Below are 19,321 nucleotides of genomic sequence, written 5' to 3'. Positions count from 1 at the left end.
ATTTCAAGGTGGGAAAAATAGGAGGTGGCGTTTTGTGGGCTCCTGTGGTGGTTAGGTAGTTCTCAGAAGACAGTACTGGAAATTAGATAATTGCTGATGTCATATTTTTTACCAAAAAAATGTGTGTTTTGGGGGCTATAAAAGCAGCAACTTCTGCCTTCCCCTCACAAGCAGAATCATCGGAACAGGTAAGTGTTTCAGCAAACTTGCTAAGATGGGTTCGTTTGATGTGATATACTTCTTGATACCTAATGGTTTGCCTTTATGTTTTTGCTTCTTGTTCTCTTGATACCAGGTTCTCCTTTTCTAGTCACCATTTGCTCCAGTTAGAGTTGTCTGCGATGGCTGCCCTGCAGAAATGTGTGGACTCTTCCCTTATGGGGACTCTGGCCTCCAGCTGCCTCCTTCTCCTTGCCCTGTGGGTGCAGGGAGGAGCAGCTGTGCCCATCGGCTCTCACTGCAGGCTTGACAACTCCGACTTCCAGCAGCCCTATATAACCAACCGCACCTTCATGCTGGCTGAGGAGGTACTCATCTCAGTCTCTCTCTCTCTTTCGCATCTTCTCTACTTGAAACCTGATGATAGTTCCTAAAAATTTCTCCAGAGCGCTACTAAGATCCTCTTTAAGAACCCATCATCTATCCTCACTGGCAGACCAGAGATTATTTCCTATGTCTCTTTAGAGACTCTTTGGAGATTGGGCTTTACCAGAAGACCTTCCATTTTGGCCTTGATGATATGTACGTCGAGTTTTACTCCAAAAAGCCCATTTATGAGCCCACCTTGACTGTTTTTTCCCCTTACTCCTCTGTGCATTATTTTAAACTCATGCACACATCTGAATTCTTTCTTTAGGCTTCATGGGGCTGCTCTGGGGAGAATGGATAGAGTGCATCTCTACTCACAGACTTTCCTTCTATCTCCTCGATGTCCAGGCACTTAGTCTTTTCTTCTCTTCCAGGCTAGTTTGGCAGATAACAACACAGATGTTCGTCTCATTGGGGATAAACTGTTCCACGGAGTCAATGTAAGCCATAGTCATGATGAGCAGGGCAGTGTGGCATCCATGGTTATTTGGATGCTAGTGATGATGGTTTGGGTCTCCTGGATGCCCTCTAATATGATCCCTGCTGTTTCACTTTTGCCTGCAGGCAGGAAAGCGCTGCTATCTGATGAAGGAGGTGCTGAACTTTACCCTTGAGGAAGTGCTGCTCCCCCAATCCCATAGATTCCAGCCTTATATGCAGGAGGTGGTGCCCTTCTTGGCCAAGCTCAGCAACAGGCTAAGCCAATGTGTGAGTTCTTCTCTCAGCTTAGGCTCTCCACCCTCTCCTACTTGCCTGCCTGCCCCCCTTCTTCCCTTTAGAGCCCGTCTCTGCCCTGCCCCTTTCCATGCTGGCAGCAAGAGGTGCCTCAGCAACACCATCACAAGAGTCACTTGGAATCACTACTTTAGTTGAGTCACATTTTGAATATATGGTGATGAAGGGGGTCTGAAAGACAAGAGCACAGAAGGCTCCTTTGTCCCTGGGAAAAAACAACTCAGGTTATGTGAGACGAGAAAGGCATTGGGAACTGTAGGGAAAAATGCCTAGATGTGGACATAGATGCCCCGAGTATAAATGGAAGGGATGGGAGAGAGAGAGTAACAGAAAGATTTAATGTTCAGTGCTGGGTGGGCAAAGATGATTGCCCCTTGGATGTCAGGAGAAGTGACAAAGTCAGAGGTGTGTGACCTTGATGGCTCTGAACATTTAAAATTGTGAAAAAAGCCTGGAGTGGAGTGGACAGAGTGAAGGGACCTAGTATTTATTGAAGAGGGCCTCCTGTTCACACAAGACATTTTATGTCCGTTTCTTGTTCTGAGCATGCTTTTTTTTTTTTTTTGGTAGATTTAGGGTTTTATTCTTCACAGAATTTGCATAAACCACTCCATTCTTTCCACAAACTTAAACCTCAGTAGGATTTCCCAAAGATGAAGAGAGGTCCCACGTAAGGGAAATGACTGGATTTTGGCGTCCAAGGGAATTCAAGAGCTCTGAAAATCTAGGTCACTGGTGAAATCTAGGTCATTGTGGGCAAAATTGCTAAGAACTTTTAACTCCAGGTGCATCGTAACACACCTCAATTAGGGATACTGGAGTTCATAAAGCTTCAGTACAACAGTGTTAAAATAAGTGCTCTGGTTTTCATTTTGTAGCGTATTGAGAACAATGACCAGCATATCCAGAGAAATGTGCAAATGCTGAAGGACACAGTGAAAAAGGTACTACTACTAATAACTATTAATGCTAACCTATTAAATAGGAGAGACAAATGTTGTTTTTCTTTCCTTCCCTTTCTTTCTTTTTTCCCCTACGTATAATTTTCTACCTGATTTGCCTACATCAGTTTGATTATTTAGGTGTGTATATATATATATATATATATATATATATAATATACTTGTATATATTATATATATCTGTATATTTATAAATAAGTCTCCAAATTTTGCAAATCATAGAATGGCTGGGAAGTTAGGTCCTCTAATCTCATCACCCCATGTTCTGGGCATGACTAGTAGCAGAGCCAGGGCTAGAATGCAGGTCTCTTGAATCCCATCCAGCATTCTTTCCAGCAGCAATTTGTGTTCGTTTTAGTATGATTAATTCTTCAGGAAATTCGAGAGTCCTACTGATTCATATAACTTGAACAAGCACTTGTTCAAAAACAGAGGAGTACTTGGGGACAAATTTATTTGAGGTGATTTTGGAAGCCATTGACTTTATGATCTAAAACTTGGAGAAATAAACCCAGAACAACCATAACAGAAGAGTTGTACTTACCGATAGGATGAATTTCTGGAATGATTGATACTTATATTTAATTATCATACCTAACAGCTATTGATTTTAATTTAAAAGCAAGAGTGAGCCACCCCCAATTTCTTTTATGCAGTTTCAAATAGAATGGATTTATTAGAGTGAATGCAAGTTTGAACTGGAAATTCTCTTTTCTTCCTCTCTCTTTCCCCCTTCCTTTCTGGTTTCCTCCCTCCCTCATGTCCCCAGTGAGCATCTATCTGGTGTAGGCTAGTGTGCATTTGTACAGAGAATGATACTATCATGTGGCCTATTTAGGGAAAAGAACTACTAGTAAAAGGCTCAGGCTAGCAGTTGTGACTCACCAAAAACCAGAGGAATGATTGCTAGCAGCGAAAGTGATGCTCTTGCAAGCGGGTACAACTAAACCTCAGCAGCACGAAGGTTCTAGCTGATGGAATTTTTAGTAACAGGTGTAACCTCAATCTTCCCTTTCCCCCCCTTGATGTTTCTTTAAAAAAAAAAAAAAGTATTTCTTCTCGCTCATGGTTTATTGAATGTGACCGTTTCTGTGATCATTGAAGCCTTCGTAGTCTTTCACTGTGAAGATCAATTCTCTTGTCGTGGGTCTCTTACCCAGGTGAGGAGTGCTGAATATTAGGACGCCATTGCCAAGAAGTGCTTTGCACTTCCGGTTTGAAGAATTCCTGATGTCGGTTTACTTTGTTGGCCTTAGAAAAATGCAGTGTGAGAGAGAAACATCTGAGTGGGATCCATGTGGGGAAATAGATTTTAAAGCTTTTAACCCGTTTTGAGAGAATCGACGTTCACATTTGCAATAGGGTGCCATGTGGAAGAGCGGTTATGCTTCTTCTTCTTCTTCTTCTTTTTTTTAACCCAGTGGCTCCAGAAAGCATAGGTGAGAGAGGAATGTTACTCTGAGGAAGCTCAACCTGAGGGAAACTGGTCAGCACTGGCTGAAATGGGAGGGCGGTCTTGGAGGTGTTAATTCTCTGCCACTGGAGGTAACAGCAGAGAGCAGGCTGTGGTCGAATGCATGATAGACAGTAGGGCAAGAGAACTTGAAGCATTCTTTGCGCTCTTGGGCGTCTTTGAGATCTAAGAAGTACTGCTTGGCATTATGTGCAAGGAAGTATGAAAGGGGGAAAGATGGGAGACAGCAGGAAGAGAAAGGAGAACAAAGCATCGAGGACAATGATGGCTTATGGTTTTCCTTGAAAGAATCTACAGCAAATTTAATAGATTAGAGGAATTTCAGAGGAGGATGCTTTGGACTTGAATTTACCTTTGTCTCCTATGGAGTCTGGAAGTCTCACTCGCGTAGGACTTGGAAGGAGGAGGAAAGACGTGGTGTTTAGAATGTGTATCTGGCTTTCTACTAATTAAAGCAACTGGATGGGACTTATTTGGTATTTTCCCCACAAAAGTGGAAACCTTTTTTTTTTCCCCCTTTGTTAGGGAGGTGGGAACAGAAAAAACCCACATGTACCGGTAAATGTGCAGTTTTGATTCAAACCTGTGTGAGCTGAGCTGTTATAGTTAGTTGGTCATAGACTGTTGGCGAGGGGATGAGGCAGGTCGAGGCCTAATGGGGGGCATTCGGTCCTGCAGATGCCTGCACAGCTTCCATCCGCTTGCTCTGGGGAGGAAGTGACTTGAAACAGTTTTATTAGTGTAGATGCAATTGAGAGTGGTGCCTGCTGGTGCCCTTTCAGTTAAGTTAGCCATAATTGTAAGGTCTATGGCAAATCATATTATAGTCTCGCTAAAAGGGTATTATTAAGACTGTTTTACAAAAAGGCAAAAACTTGGTTTCTGTCTCCAGCAACTTCACCATCTTTTTCTAATTTGTTCCTCTTTAAAAAGCATGGTATAAATGCTCAAATGCTCGTGTGTTCTTACTTTTACAGCTTGGAGAGAATGGAGAGATCAAAGCAATTGGAGAACTGAATTTGCTGTTTATAGCCCTGAAAAATGCCTGCATTTGACCAGAGCAAAGCTGGAAAACAGATGACTAACCCTTCTTGCCTGTTAGAAATAACAACAAGATCCCCTACAGGTTTTCTTTTACCAGAGGGAAAATGGGAAGCCAAACTTTACAATCATGGGTAGGTTCTAAACAAATCCCTGCTTAGCTTAAAAAAGACAACAATGTCACCTGTGTCCAGAAGACTAGAAGGTAGACCTTCCAAGCTTATTGAGAATTACTGATAACATTTTATTGTAGTTGGTGTTTGGGACACAGAAATTGATTTTTTTAAAACAATTGTCTATTCCCATAAAAAAGATTACTTCCCCTTCCTTTAGGGAAAAAAAAAAACCCTAGATAATTTCATTTCCGGGATCAATACTTTATATTTATGAGTTTATTTATTATTGTCAGTACACATTTTATTTATGTCATTTTAATAATATAGATTTATTTATAGAAGCATATGATATTGTGACTTAAGTATAAAGCTAATATTTATATTTATGACAGTAATTATGGAGCTATGTTTATTTGACCTCAATAAACACTTTGATATTCCTACATCTTGTGTCTTTGTGATTTGTGTCCCTTTACTATCATCATCATCATCATCACCATCCTCACCATCACCACCATCATCATCATCACCATCACCATCATCATCATGTAATCATTCCCATTTGCTAAATGGGCCAAGGATCTCATATACTTTGTTCTTGACTCTAAGCCAATGAGGGCATGTGTGATGATGAGCACTGGGTGTTATACGCAACTAATGAATCATTGAACACTACATCAAAAACTAATGTACTATATGTTGGCTAATTGGCTGTTAGTATGAGCTCTATTTTAAAGGTGAGAAAACAGAAAATCAGAGACATGTTACAAACATTGGGGTAACTATAAGTAGTGGACCTGTATCGAGCGAGGTCTGTCTGATTTCTGGGCTCTCTGCTATATTGCCTACATAAATGTATTATGTTGAGTCAGCATGTAATTGTGAAAGAAACACAGTAAGACACTGAAAAGAATCCATTGGCCTCATTAGCAGTTGTGGATAAAAGAATGGAGTGCCATTGCCAGCAGAGAAATACAAATACAGTGGTTTCTGCTGGGGAGGAGCTACTTTAGCTCTAGTTTGAATCTTTTAGGGAGGGCATTCTTCAGTTTTCCTGTAAGTCAGGAAATAAAGTAAAGGGGAAACGGACTGAGTCTGGGGAGTCTTCAAAATTTGTGCAGTGGTAGAGAGAAGAGAGAAGCAGTAGAGATAGCTGGACTGCTTCTATATAGAAGAATGGACAAGTGACATCAGCATTGAGGGATGCGTAATTTTTTTTCCACAGAAAGTGAAAGTCAGTGGTCAGGAGAGCTCAGTGGGTCAGTGGTCGACTGTATATGGTATTTCCTTCTCTGAAAAGTCAGGAACCCCGGGTTTATTGTACAGGCCACTCACCAATTGTTTGTCAAGTTCCTGCAGGAGTAGGTCAAGTCTGGTGGTGATTGGTGAGCACACATGTAAATTGCAGGTTCACTCATGGGTAAAGTGGAGTTAATATTTTTGGCTTATGGGCTCCAAATGCTGACAGGTCCCAAAGCTAAGCTTCATAGATAATAGAATTATAATTATTTCTGGGATAAACTAGGGTGTAGGACTCTTTCTTCTTCCAAATGCATCTCAGTGTAATAACTTAGCAGAATTTGGGATTGTACTTATTTTTGACCAATTATGGAGTAATCTATTATTTGAGCCATAAATGGAAGAATGTCCTTAGAACTGGATTTATGAATGCTTCCATCTAGGGCAAGGAGTCTGAAATGAAGAGATTTTAAAAATTCTGGATGCTAATGAACATAAAGCGTAAGGTACCAGGATCTTCTTCAATTCCGAAGGGCAGTGCTGGCAAATTCTGCAGCTACGTGAGATAGTCCAAATTCCTCATAGGGAGTTTTGGCATAATCCTCAGTACCTGCTGAAGCAATTCCTTTGTGCCAGTGGCCGTGGGCAGCATTTGGCTGGCACTATCAACACTGCTCTTGTTCTTGGCATTGGCAGAGGCCTTGGGTATCTCCTCTCCCAGTAGCAGACGGCAACACCCAGGTGTTCAGGAAGACTCATCTATGAGGCTGCATGAGACATAAGCCCCCAGAGACACCAACCAGCATTTAGGACTGGTGAGAAGCCGCTGGAGGGTTTTGAGTGTGGGAAAAACTTAATATGACTTATGTTCGAAAAAGATCACTTTGGTGTTGGGTGGAGAGTAAGTCTAGGAGGGGTAAGACTAGAAGCAAGTTCAGCACAATAGTTTATCGGGGAGGTGATGATTGCACTGGGGAGGATGGGAGTAGAGCCGGAGAAAACTGGCATGTGACCCTTTCTGTGACACTCGGTTTGGGTTGCCTGGGAAATAAGGGCTACATGTAGGTCAGATTCACTAAGAGGAAAAGCGATCTGTTAGTTTTTCTTCTGGTTCTTCATTTACACTATATTATTCACTAGCATGCAGTGCTTCATATAAGTAAGGACAGACAGGGGATTTTGTTCTAAAAAGATTTTAAGATTTGAGCGAAGACACGTATCAGATGAGAAGCAGTGATACCAAAGGTTGGAAGCTGAGGTCCCTTTGTCTCTGAGGCAACCACAGCTCTAGTGACTTTATCTTTAAAATATACTTTTGGGGCTCCCAGGTGGCTCAGTTGGTTAAGCTTCCGACTCTTGATTTCAGCTTAGGTCATGATCTCAGGGTTGTGAGATGGGGAGCCCCACATGGGGCTCCTGTGCTGAGTGTGGAGCCTGCTTAAGAGTCTCTCTCTCCTTCTGCCCCTCCCCCTCCCCTCCACTTGTGCTCTCTTTCTCTTAAAAAAAAAACAAAGAAACAAAAAAATCCCCTATATATATATATATATATATATATATATATATATATATATACATACATACTTTCACGGAATGCTGGAAAATGCTGTTTGTTGAAAAAACAGGTGAAGACTGGGATGATGGATCCTGATCACCAAGAGAAAATCGTAGCACAGAGGACCACAGGGGAAGGGAGGGAAAACTGAACGGGAAGAAATCAGAGAGGGAGACAAACCACGAGAGACCCTGGACTCCAGGAAACAAATTGAAGGTTGCAAAAGGGCGGGGGTTGAGGGGATGGGGTAACCAGGCGATGAGCATTAAGGAGGGCATGTGTGATGATGAGCACTGGATGTTATATGCAAGTAATGAATCATTGAACACTACATCAAAAACTAATGATGTACTACACGTTGGCTAATTGAACATAAAAAAAACCTAATTACCTCAAAAAAATAAAATAAATAAAAGAGAAAAAAAAGTGTATTGCTGCTACACCACGAGGGCTGGGTAGACTGTAACTGGTCCAAAGACATGGACTGGATTGTCTTGTCAATTCACTCAATAGTCTCGTCAATGGAGAACGGCATCAGTTGAAAAAGACAGGATCATCAAGAACTCCATTTTTATAGGAATGAGGGTTTAAGTCACTTTACCAGGTGAAGGACCCCATCCAATGGAGGTGCAGTCAGAGGGTAAAGGGAAAATGGAATGAGTGGTGGAAGAAGGAATTCATGATTATTAATTTAGGTCATGTGAACAGCTATAAAAATAGGAACTATAGCAGATAAGCAGATAAGGGGCTAAGTGAATTAATAGGATTTGGGTTCACACCATGCCTTGGCCCTTAACCTAATATGAGCTGATAAGACAACTGCCTCAACACTCTGTACTCTTTCTCCTGCTTGAGTTTGGGCAGCTGACATCCACTAACACTTCTCACCACCAAATGCCTCACAAGAATTATGGGAAATGTGATGTTGCTGATGGTATGGAGTGAAATCCATTCAAAAAGCTAAATACAAAGCAATTCCATAGTTTCTGACACAGCCAGACAAGAGATGTCACCTGCTGGAGAACATCCACCCTGTAGGAGACCCATCCACAGCCTACCTGGCCCACTTTTGCTGATAACCTCTGACATGTGAAGTCTGCTGGAGAACCCCTGATTTAAAGCCATGGTAATATCATTCTGTGTTTTCTGTCCATGGTTTTGTCAAAGTCTCTATGCTTTCGTCTTTGGTGGGTGGTTCTAATGGACTGGGGCATGTCCCCAGAGCATGTGCAATCTGTTCTTCACTGTCTCCACAATCTTTGAACTGCAGTTTCTTTGTTCTTCAAATGAGGAGAGTGACACCTACCTTCATGTAAGAATTAGATCACTCCATCATGGCTAGAAGTAGAATTTCCTAAATTGAATTCTTAAAAAAATATTTCATTTTTATTTTTCTTTCTTCTTTTTTTAAGTAGGCTCCATGCCCAGTGTGGAGCACAACATGGGGCTTGAACTGACGACCCTGAGATCAAGACCTGAGCTGAGATCAAGAGTTGGCCACTCAACTGACTGAGCCACCCAGGTGCCCCTGAATTGAATTTTAATGATGTTCAGAAAAGAGAAATAAGGTGCAACACCCTCCAATTCCCTTCTCTCTCCCCAAGTGTGGAGCCCAGGAAGGCACCTCTCTGCCCTACCCAAAAAGTAGACACACCCCAGGCAGCCCGCCCCCACATCTTGTTGTCCAGATATGGTACATGTGCTCATGACAATCATTGGCTTAGATCAGGGATGGGAAAACTTTTCCTGTAAAGGCAAAATAGTAACTATTTTAGGCTTTGGGGGCCACATATTACCTTTGTTGCACATTTTTTCTTCTTCTCCATCATCTTCCTCCTCCTCTTCTATCCTTTGAAAGTATAAAAACCTTTCATAGCTCATGGGCTTTATAAAAATAATGTGTGAGTCAGATTTGGGCTGTAATTTGCCAACCCCTGGCTTAGATCACTCACAGTTCATTTTCTAGCACTAGGCACAAACAAAATTCTGTGAGAGGGATTAAAAGGGAATGGCTTTGTGGGCAACTAATAAGATCTGCTCTGAGTGACAGAATGGCCAATGTATTCAGCATTGAAGAGAACCCAGAGTCAACAAAAATTACATTTAAAATTAAATTTCCCTATCAACCATGAGTTGTTACAGCAAAACCATGAACTGTAATCATTACCATAGCAATGTTTTGTCTTGCTAGCCATTACAAAAATAGACTATTTTATTAGAGTTTAGGTTCACAGCAAAATTGAGAGGAAGGTATAGAGATTTCAAATATACGCCCTGCCCCCACACATGCATAGCCCCCCCCTGCACTGTTGACATCCCCAACAGAATGACACATTTGTCACAACTGGTTATCTACATTGTTGTTAGCTATTTCTTGTGAATTTCTCTTATTACAATAGAAAGTAAATCTCTGTATCCCATCTTATGGGCCGTCTCGGATTCTCTTGGCCTCTCTTGTTCCCAGCTTTGTTCATTTCTGGCTCCTTTTGCCACTTCAGACTCAGGAAAAGTGCCGTGGGGCAGACTGTGGAGTCTTTCTTCCCCTGAAGCGCTGATGGGCCAGGTAAAACTCAGAGGTGAGAAGTTAACTCCCTGTGAGGCAAAAAAATTTGCATATATATTGCATTTAAAAAGAATAAAAGAACACATTGATTCAGGGCAGAACATCTGGAAGACATTAGCACCAAAACAAGTTTGTGGGAAGGATGAGAGACCTCTTCCTAGCTGATTCCTGCCGTCAGAGAGCACCCAGGCTTGCACTACAAGAAACACAGGTGTGTTTAACTGCAGTAAGGTGAAGAGCTGGTGTGTAGGAAGTAACGAGAAAAGATACAGAACAAAAAGAAGTAGGCAGCATCACTGAACCCAGAGCTGCCGGCCAGGTTCCCATCAGACCCAGCCGGTCAGCTGCTCTGATCTGTCTATACACTTCTGGTTGGGTCTGAAATACAGAGGAGAGACAGGAAACAGTACAGAAAGTCGGTGGGGGGGGGGGGGTTGCCCACTATGGGTTCTGTAGACCTTCTAGGCAACAGTAGAAGATAAAGAGCTGCTTGTGGCTGCCCAGCAGAGCTCAGAAGCGGGTCGAGAAGAAACATCCGAGAAGCCGTCCCTGGAGGAGTTTATTGTGTCAGCACCAAAATTTCTTCCTCCCTCTTCCTCCGAAACCTGACAGCCCTTTGGTCTTTCTTCCCTCCCGGGGCATTGGGTGGTGATCGTGTTGGGTTGTATCCAGGAATCCAACACTATTTACTGAAGATACTATGCGCCAGGCACTCTTTAGAACAGGTGTAATAGCGATGAACAAGCAGACAAAAATCCTTGCTCTGGGAGAGTATAGATTTTAGTGAAGGGAGATAGACAGTAAACAAAATGCAAAAGTAAAATATATCATATGTTGGATAACGACAAGGGCTTTGAAAAAAAGAAAGAAAATGAGATAGAGGAGCTGGGCGTGGCGTTACTTCTATTAGGGTAGTGTATTACTTTGCTAGGGCCGCCATAACAAGCCCCACAGGCTGGGTGGCTTCAACAACAGAAATCTATTTTCTCATCATTCTGGAGGCCAGGAGCCTGACCTCAGGTGTCAGGAGGGTTGGTTTGTCCTCAGGAATTCCTCCTTGGCTTGCAGATGGCCTCTGTGGGTGTCTCTGTCTTAATCCCCCTCTTCTTATGAAGACAGCAGTCATACTGGATTAGGGCCTACCCAGAGGACTTCATTTTAACTTGGTCACCTCTTTGAAGACCCTGTCTCCAAATACAGTCACATTCTAGCGTAGTGGGGGTTAGGATTTCAACATGTGAGTTTTGGTGGGGAGAGGGGGACAACATTCAGCCCATAACAGATATCATGGGAAAGCCTTGCTGAGAAAGTGGTATTTGAGCAAAGTCTTGAAAAATTTGAAAGAGCTGGCCATGCAGAAATCTGGGCGAACAGCAAGTACAAAGGCCCCTGAGACAAAGGTGTGCTTGGTGAGTTGGAAGAGCAACGAGGAGGTGTTGTGGCTAGATCAGGAGAGCAAGGGGACCGCAATAGGAGAAGAGGCCAGAAAGGTATAGGGAATGGGCAAAATCAGGTAGGCCCTTAGGCCATTGAAAGGACTTGGGTTTTTACTCTGAATGTGAGGGGGAAGTCCTTAGGGGAGAAATCGTGTTGCTAGTGTAAGTTCAGGTTCAAATGCATTACTCAGTCTGAGTACAGTCTATAAGGTGTTGGTGCTGATTGCCACAGGGCCCCAGAGCTGAGGAGACAGACCAACGATTAATCCATTTTGATGGAAAAGGCACATCTATTTCTAAGACTCTCAGAAGATGATTTCTAAACTCCGTCTCCATTCTTGCTGTTATTACTGCAAAACTTATTTTTAATACACTTTGAAAATGAGGTAGAAAGGCTACCTTTGACAACACTTTGGAGGATGCCTGGATCTGTGTTGCGCTTCCTTCCTCTTCCTTTCCTTTAGCTGAGCTCGGGGAAGGGGACAGCAGCAGAGATCTGTTTTCTGTCATCCTTTGTGCTGGGTTATGATCATCTGCTTCTAATTTTTGATTTTGTATTTTTTAAGTCTTGGTTAGGGTATCATATTCTTTGCAGGATTTATGGCTGATGTGCCTTTCCCTGCCGGAGAATGAATGGCCAGTGTGGGTGGTACCAATGTGTCAAAGCAGCAAATGCTAAGACAGCCGAAAACCTGCAGAGCTATGAAGAAGATGGATACCGAAAAATAGCTATTGGAATGAATAATGATTTTTTTAATTGTAGGTTTATTTTTATACTTCCCATCAGAAGACCTTGGAGTCACACATAAATCATGTTTACTTATAAACCCAGAGGAAAAATGGTCTAGTGGAAATACCACTGGGTTTGTTTTTCGAAGACACGGGTCAAGCCTAAGTTTGCTCCTGCCTGGCTCCGTGCCTCGGGGGAAGTCATTTTTCCTCTTTCCATCTCAGCTCTTCCACCTGCAAACTGGAAAAAACAAGACCTCCTTCACCTCTTATAGAATGTTGGGAAGAACAAGTGAAGGAATACTTCGTGAGTTTAATATAAAGTTAGATATTTTTATAATATATATGCAAGGGCTGTCAAATACCACAAACAACTGTTTTACTCTTCCTTAGTTTTTTTCTTCTTGTTCCTTTTCCCTTAGGCCACTGTCCCATCTCTTATTTAAGTCTGTGGTGTCCATCACAACCTCCGATACCCCATGTGTCCTGTTCTCCAGGGCGGTGGGAGGCAGCACAGGCAGTGGGAAACACAGGGCTTTGGAGTCTCATCAACATGGATGGAATCCCCTGCCTTTTTGATCTAAGGGTCACTTGGGTGTATGATTGAACTTCCTTGGAGTCTGTAAAATGGAGCAATACCAGATGATCTAAAAACTACCTACATTTTCAAATATAATGAAAAGTATTTAGCTAGCCCCTGATTTTAGGATATGAAAGCAGTCTCCTTCCATCCAGCCTGTGGAATATTAAGTTGTCACACATGACAGTCAAGGCCTCTCTTAATTTCATGAATTCTAGGTTCTGCAGAAAATCAAGTAGACAGGGCATGATTTCACCTCTTAAGAAAGCATTCAGATGGATCTGAATATGTTTTAAAAATTGGATGAGGTAGGATTCTCTTCCTCTTAAAAATGTTTTTCTAGGGCTACTAAAATGTTCACATTTGCAATACAGTTAAAAAAAATTCTCTTCTGACTCTTAATCATAGGGAATAACCTGAGGGTTGCTGGAGGGAGGGAGGGGAGGGGATGGGGTAACTGGGTGACGGGCATTAAGGGGGACATGTGATGTAATGAGCACTGGGTGTTATGTAAGACTGATGGATCACAGACCTGTACCCCTGAAACCAATAATACATTATATGTTAATTAATTGAATCTAAATACAAAAATGTTTTTCAAAAAAAGGTAAAAAAAAAAATTCTCTTCTGGATTGAACAAGAAGGGAAGGACCACGACCGCAGATAAGGCTTGTTGTAGCTATGACTCAGGTGGTTGCTTTCCCTCCCGCTGCATCAGCGGCTGGGCTCCCCTTGCTTCTCTCTCTTTCTCTCCTCCTCCTTCCCGCCTCCTTCCTTTCCATCCTTCTCTCCTTTTATTGAGGTGAAAGTCACATAATGTAAAATTAACCACTTAAAAATGAGCAATTCGCTGGCATTGAGTACATTCATAATGTTGCACAACCACCACTTCTATCCAGTTCCAAAACATTTTCATCACTCCCGACGGGAAGCCAGCAGTAGCTCCCTATTCGCCCCCCCCCCACCCCCCTCAGCCCTGGCAACCATCAAATTGTTTTCTGTCTCTCTAGAGTTACCCATTCTGGATATTTCCCAGAAATGAAATCATACAATAGGTGATCTTTTGTGTTCAGGGTCTTTTATGTACCATACTGTTTTCAAGTTTATCCATGCTGTAGCGTGTCAGTACTTCATTCCTTTTTATGACTAACATTCCATTGTATGGATATATTATACCTGGTTTGTCCATTCATTCATTCACAGACATTTGGGTCCTGTTTTCTTTTTAAAGAACCGAAGTCAGATGGTGCACCTCCTTTGTTCAAATCTCCCGTATGACCAAGACTGAAAGCTGAAGTCCCACTAATAGCTTTAAGGGCTGTGACCCGCGTCCACCTTTCCTCATTGATGCCCCATTCTTCTGCCCTCCTCACTTGCTCTGGTTTGATCGCACAGGCTTCTGAGCTGTACTGAACATCCTAAGCATACACCTTCCCTAAGGTCTTTGCACTGACTGTGACTTTTGACTGAATAGGTATCTTCATGACTTACTCCTTTACTTCATTCTACTGTTGCGTAAATGTTACCTTTCCATCGAGCCTTTTGTGATCATCCTGTTTACAACCCCTCCTCCTCTGAGCACCAACCCTCCTTATTCTATTCCATTTTCTCCAAAGCATCTATCATTTTCCAACTGTGTAACTTACATAATAAATTATATTGATTGTGTTTACTTATTTTTTGTCTTCTCCCTCCTCCACTAGCACAAGAATGTTGTATGAAATCAGCAATTTTCTGTTTTGTTTATTGATGCATCCTAAGCCCCAGTAAGCCTGGGAGATAACCAGCACTCAAAAAATATTTGGTGACTGAATGAATGATGAAGGGGGAAAACATATAGAGTACAAGCCACCTGGCACAGGCAGGGAACACAGGCTGAGATTCTCAGAGGATTTTCATGCACTTTTCCTCTTCATGCTCTTCCATGAGTCCAGCTTCCATATCCCCTTTCTTTCCCATCCAGACCATTTACAGCACTCTTCATTCCTTCTCTAGCCTGGTCTCATCCATTTCTCTGATGATGTAAACACAGGATAAACATCTTTCCTGGGTGGAACTGTCTGACAGAGAGGGACCAACCTTTTCTGAAAGGAAAAAACCAAGATGTCATTGTATTAAGTATTTTGATCAATCTGTGACTGTTTCTTACCTATATCTTTTGGCTCTATCCTGGAAAAGACCTATTGTATTTCTGGGTTTTTTAATGGCATAACTGGTTTTAAAATAGATCCATCTACTTATTTATAACTTTATAGATTTTAAGATTTATGATCCTAAGGAATTATGCCAATCACTGAGGTCATTAATCATTGTATTTCAACAAATTTAAGATACCATACATTCAAAGTTGCACCAGTATTTTATTTATCTCCAAGAAAGGAAAAACTGCTGCTAATTAATCTATGACGTGAAGCTTTCTTCTTCTTTCTTCTTCTTCTTCTTCTTCTTCTTCTTCTTCTTCTTCTTCTTCTTCTTCTTCTTCTTTCTTTTTCTTCTTCTTCTTCTTCTCCTCCTCCTCCTCCTCCTCCTTCTTCTTCTTCTTCTTCTTCTTCTTCTTCTTCTTCTTCTTCTTCTTCTTCTTCTTCTTCTTCTTCTTCTTCTTCTTCTTCTTCTTCTTCTTCTTCTCCTTCTTCTTCTTCTTCTTCTTCATCTTCTTTCTTCTTTTCTTTTCTTCTTCTTCTGGAGATTTTAGTACTCCCTTATCAATATGTGATAGAATAAATTACAAAATATCAGTAAGGATATAGAAGATTTAAGTGACACTCTCACCAACTTGACCTGACATATTTAGATGATCCAATAACTGTAGAGTACACATTCTTTACAAGTGCACATTGAACATTCACCAAGATATATCTTATGTTACTGGGCCATACATAAAACTAAGAAATAATACTATTTACAAGAAAATCAAAGTGTAAACTACTTAGGAATAAATAAATTTAACAAAAAATGTGCAAAACCTGTACAATGAAAACTACAAAATATTATATAGAGAAATTACATATCTAAATAAATGGAATGGTAAATTGTTCATGGATTGGAACCCTCTATATTATTATTATGTCTACCCTCTCTAAAGTTACGGCCATCCAGTCAAAATTCCAGTAGGATTATTTTAAAAGAATTTACAAGCTGGTTGTAAAGTTAATGTGAAATTGCAAAGGATATAGAAGAGCCAAAATGATCCTGAAAAAGGATATTGGAAGACTTCACTACTTGATTTCAAGAATTACTAAGAAGCTCTACAGTCATCAAGATAGTGTAACATTGGTGTAAATAGATGAATGGAACCCAAGAGAATCCAGAAATAGACTCACACATATACAATTAATTGATTTTCAACAAAAGCGCCAGGAAAATTCAATGGGGAAAATGACAGTCATGTCAACAAATGTGACTGGAACAATTAGGTATCTACATGAAAAAATTGTCATGGTATGTTACATTTGTAGTATATATGACAAATTACAATTTTGAGTGTATGTTATCCACGCCCTAGGAAATAAGTCCTGCATGCAACTGCTATATGAGCTCTCTCAAATCTTAGGAGTTGTATTTATTAAGTGAAGCTTATTAAAGGGCTGCAATTGCATTGAGGACACAAGGGCATCATTTAGAAAATAGTTTGAAGCATTAAATACTATTTTATTTTCTGGGGGATATAAGAATGACCTTCAATTTTTATTTATTTTTAAAAATATAAATTCAATTAATTAACATGTAGTGTATTATTAGTTTCAGAGGTAGAGTTCAGTGATTCATCAGTCTTTGCTTTCTTACCATTTAGCACTCGGTTGTTGCCTTGTAAAAAAATATGTAATTTTAGTCACTCTTCCAGAGATAAATATTTGCTTCTCTAATAGCAGATTTGCATCCCACCGTTGTTCTGTGACTTTCTGTGAACACATTAACTTTTATTTCATTGCTGAATCATAGTGCAATCTTTCTAAAGATATTTGAATAGCAATTAAAAACACATGTAGTAACAGCCCCACACACAGTTCCAAGTAGGGGCACGACTGGAAGGGACTGCACAGGAAGGGACTACTGCACCAGGGGCTGACTTGGTGATGTAATCATCAGACTCCATGGATCATAAAACAGGTGGTAATTTCAGAGATATTAAAATGTGGGGGGAAAAAACGCCAAACCACAAATGTGTCTTAGAGTCCACGAAATGGGTTAACAATTTAGGAATCCCAATTGGGTTTTTTTGTTTTGTTTTGATTTGTTTTCCCCTCCTACAGAGGAGCAGATACAAAGTTGCAATCACAGAGATCTCCAAGTGAGCTGTGATTCTCTGCATGAGCTTCCCTTTGCTCATTGGATATGCTTGACCATCAGAAAGAGCAGCTAGCATTCTTTTGGGTATGTGGGGGTAGAGCTGAATTTTAAGGGAAATGGCTGCCATGGCGGCATTTGAGAATTGGGGTAGCCAATTATGCTTCTGGGCAGATCAATTGCTTTAATGTTCTCCTATACATTAGGTAGGAGTGGCAGCCCTAAAATATCCACCTAATGGTCCTAGTCTGCTTTCTGGATGTGTGTGGGGTAAACTGACTTCCTCATGCCACATACTGTTTGAAATATTGTCAGATCATTGTGCATCCTTCACTTTTCTCACTTTCTTCAACCATCTCTCCAAACTTCTGAAAGCTTGTGATAAACTTCAACATTATTCAGAGTATTTATTGCACATGCATTTTGCTATGGTCTGAATGTTTGTGCCTCCCTCCTCCTCAGATTTGTATGTTGAAACCTAAACCCCAAGGTGATGGTATTAGATGGGGCCTCTGAGAGGCGGGTAGGCCATGAGGGCTGCGTCCTCATGAATGGGATTCGTGCCTTTATAAAAGAGGTTCCAGAGAGATCCCTTGCCCCTCTACCATTTGAGGATACAGGGAGAGGTTGGCTGTCTGCAACCCAGAAGAGAGCCTTCACCAGAGTGTGACCATACTGACATGTGGATCTTGGACTGCCTGGCCTTCGGAATGGTGAGAAATACATTTCCGTTGCTTATAAGCTATCCAGTCTGTGGTATTTTGTTATAGTGCCTGGACAGACTGAGACACATTTATTATTTGAAAAATAATAATGCAATAGTAAAACCACTTCCAGAGTGCATCCATAGCTGGTATTGTGCTGAGCATTTTACTTATATCACCCTATTTGTTGCTCATGACAGCCCTCTGAAGTAGGTACAATTATTGTACCGTTTGAATGATGACAAAAACTGAAGCTCAGAGAGGATTAATAACTTTCCCATGGCTCTACAACTCATAGCATAGTTGGATCTGAGTTTCAAAACCAAATCTCCTTGTAATTAATAGCCATTTTTATATAGTTCTGTATAAGGAACTTGTGAAAGTGATATAATAAAAATACCTCCAGATGAGCAGAGCCTTTGTTTCAAACTGGTGCCCCAAGGACATTATGTACTTATTCTAATGGTTCTTCTGTTATTTGGGACACTTTTGGAGCCCCCTTTTGGAATTGTGTTTAGGACCTGAATTTTGAGTATCATCTTTATATTAATCATTATTCATCCTTTGAGATCAGATTTGATTGTTTGAAGAACCCTAATGAGGCAGATCTACCAACTAAGGCACAAGATCACTATGATAAACAGGGTGATATAATTTTCAGTCATAAGGAAATGACCAGTTCCCTTGAGTCGGTTGTAAACCAAAGCAGAGGCATCCTTGGGATGTGTATGATCTTCCTTGGGTCATGATGGTTTGAGAGACATGAGACATAGATGTAAATGCAACTAGCAGGAGTTAAAAAACAGAACATACACTGATTTCATTTATCAATATTAGCCATTTGCGTCGCACTTACGTTTTGTTGGTACACACCAGGGACCTCAAATTAGCTGCTCAAGGCAGTACATAGCTCCTGGAAGTATTTCTATGGTCCTTTCGGTGCACCCATTCAGTGTGTTAATAGGCAGCTTTTAGGCTTGGTGGCCAAATAAGCAATTTAGTCCCAATTGTCCTATATCCACCCACTCAGGGTGTTTATGTTAATCCCACACCCTCTGAAGGCATTTGGGCTTTTGACCCCTGGTGTTCCAGCTGTTTTGTGTAAAGGAATTTTGAATAATAGGCATTTACTCAGTTCAAACACACACACATACACACACACACACACACACGCACGCACGCATGCACCTTAAGGTATTTCATGTCCCAGTTCAAACTTAAAGCTTAAGCTACACCCAGCTAAAAATAATTCTCCCTTTTCCTGAATTTTTCTAAAATTTCAGTGACTCCCCCTCCCCCCCCCCCCCCCCCCCCCGTT

At 41.2% G+C, this 19,321-nt stretch overlaps 1 protein-coding gene across 1 annotated transcript; it reads left to right on the top strand.

Moving 5' to 3' along the window:
* Window positions 1-341: 341 nt before the first annotated feature.
* Window positions 342-4,814, top strand: IL22 (interleukin 22). The gene is made up of 5 exons (XM_028110753.1): window positions 342-527; window positions 963-1,028; window positions 1,153-1,296; window positions 2,202-2,267; window positions 4,737-4,814. The coding sequence occupies exons 1-5, from the start codon at window positions 342-344 to the stop codon at window positions 4,812-4,814; spliced, it is 540 nt and encodes a 179-aa protein (XP_027966554.1).
* Window positions 4,815-19,321: the final 14,507 nt, after the last annotated feature.

The sequence above is a fragment of the Eumetopias jubatus genome, unplaced genomic scaffold, assembly GCF_037043125.1.
Source record: "Eumetopias jubatus isolate StellerSeaLion01/CBP00866 unplaced genomic scaffold, mEumJub1_p1.0 scaffold_8, whole genome shotgun sequence".
NCBI classification, from domain to species: domain Eukaryota; kingdom Metazoa; phylum Chordata; class Mammalia; order Carnivora; family Otariidae; genus Eumetopias; species Eumetopias jubatus.
The sequence above is the reverse complement of the archived record's forward strand: the minus strand, read 5'-3'. Positions and strand labels throughout refer to the sequence as shown.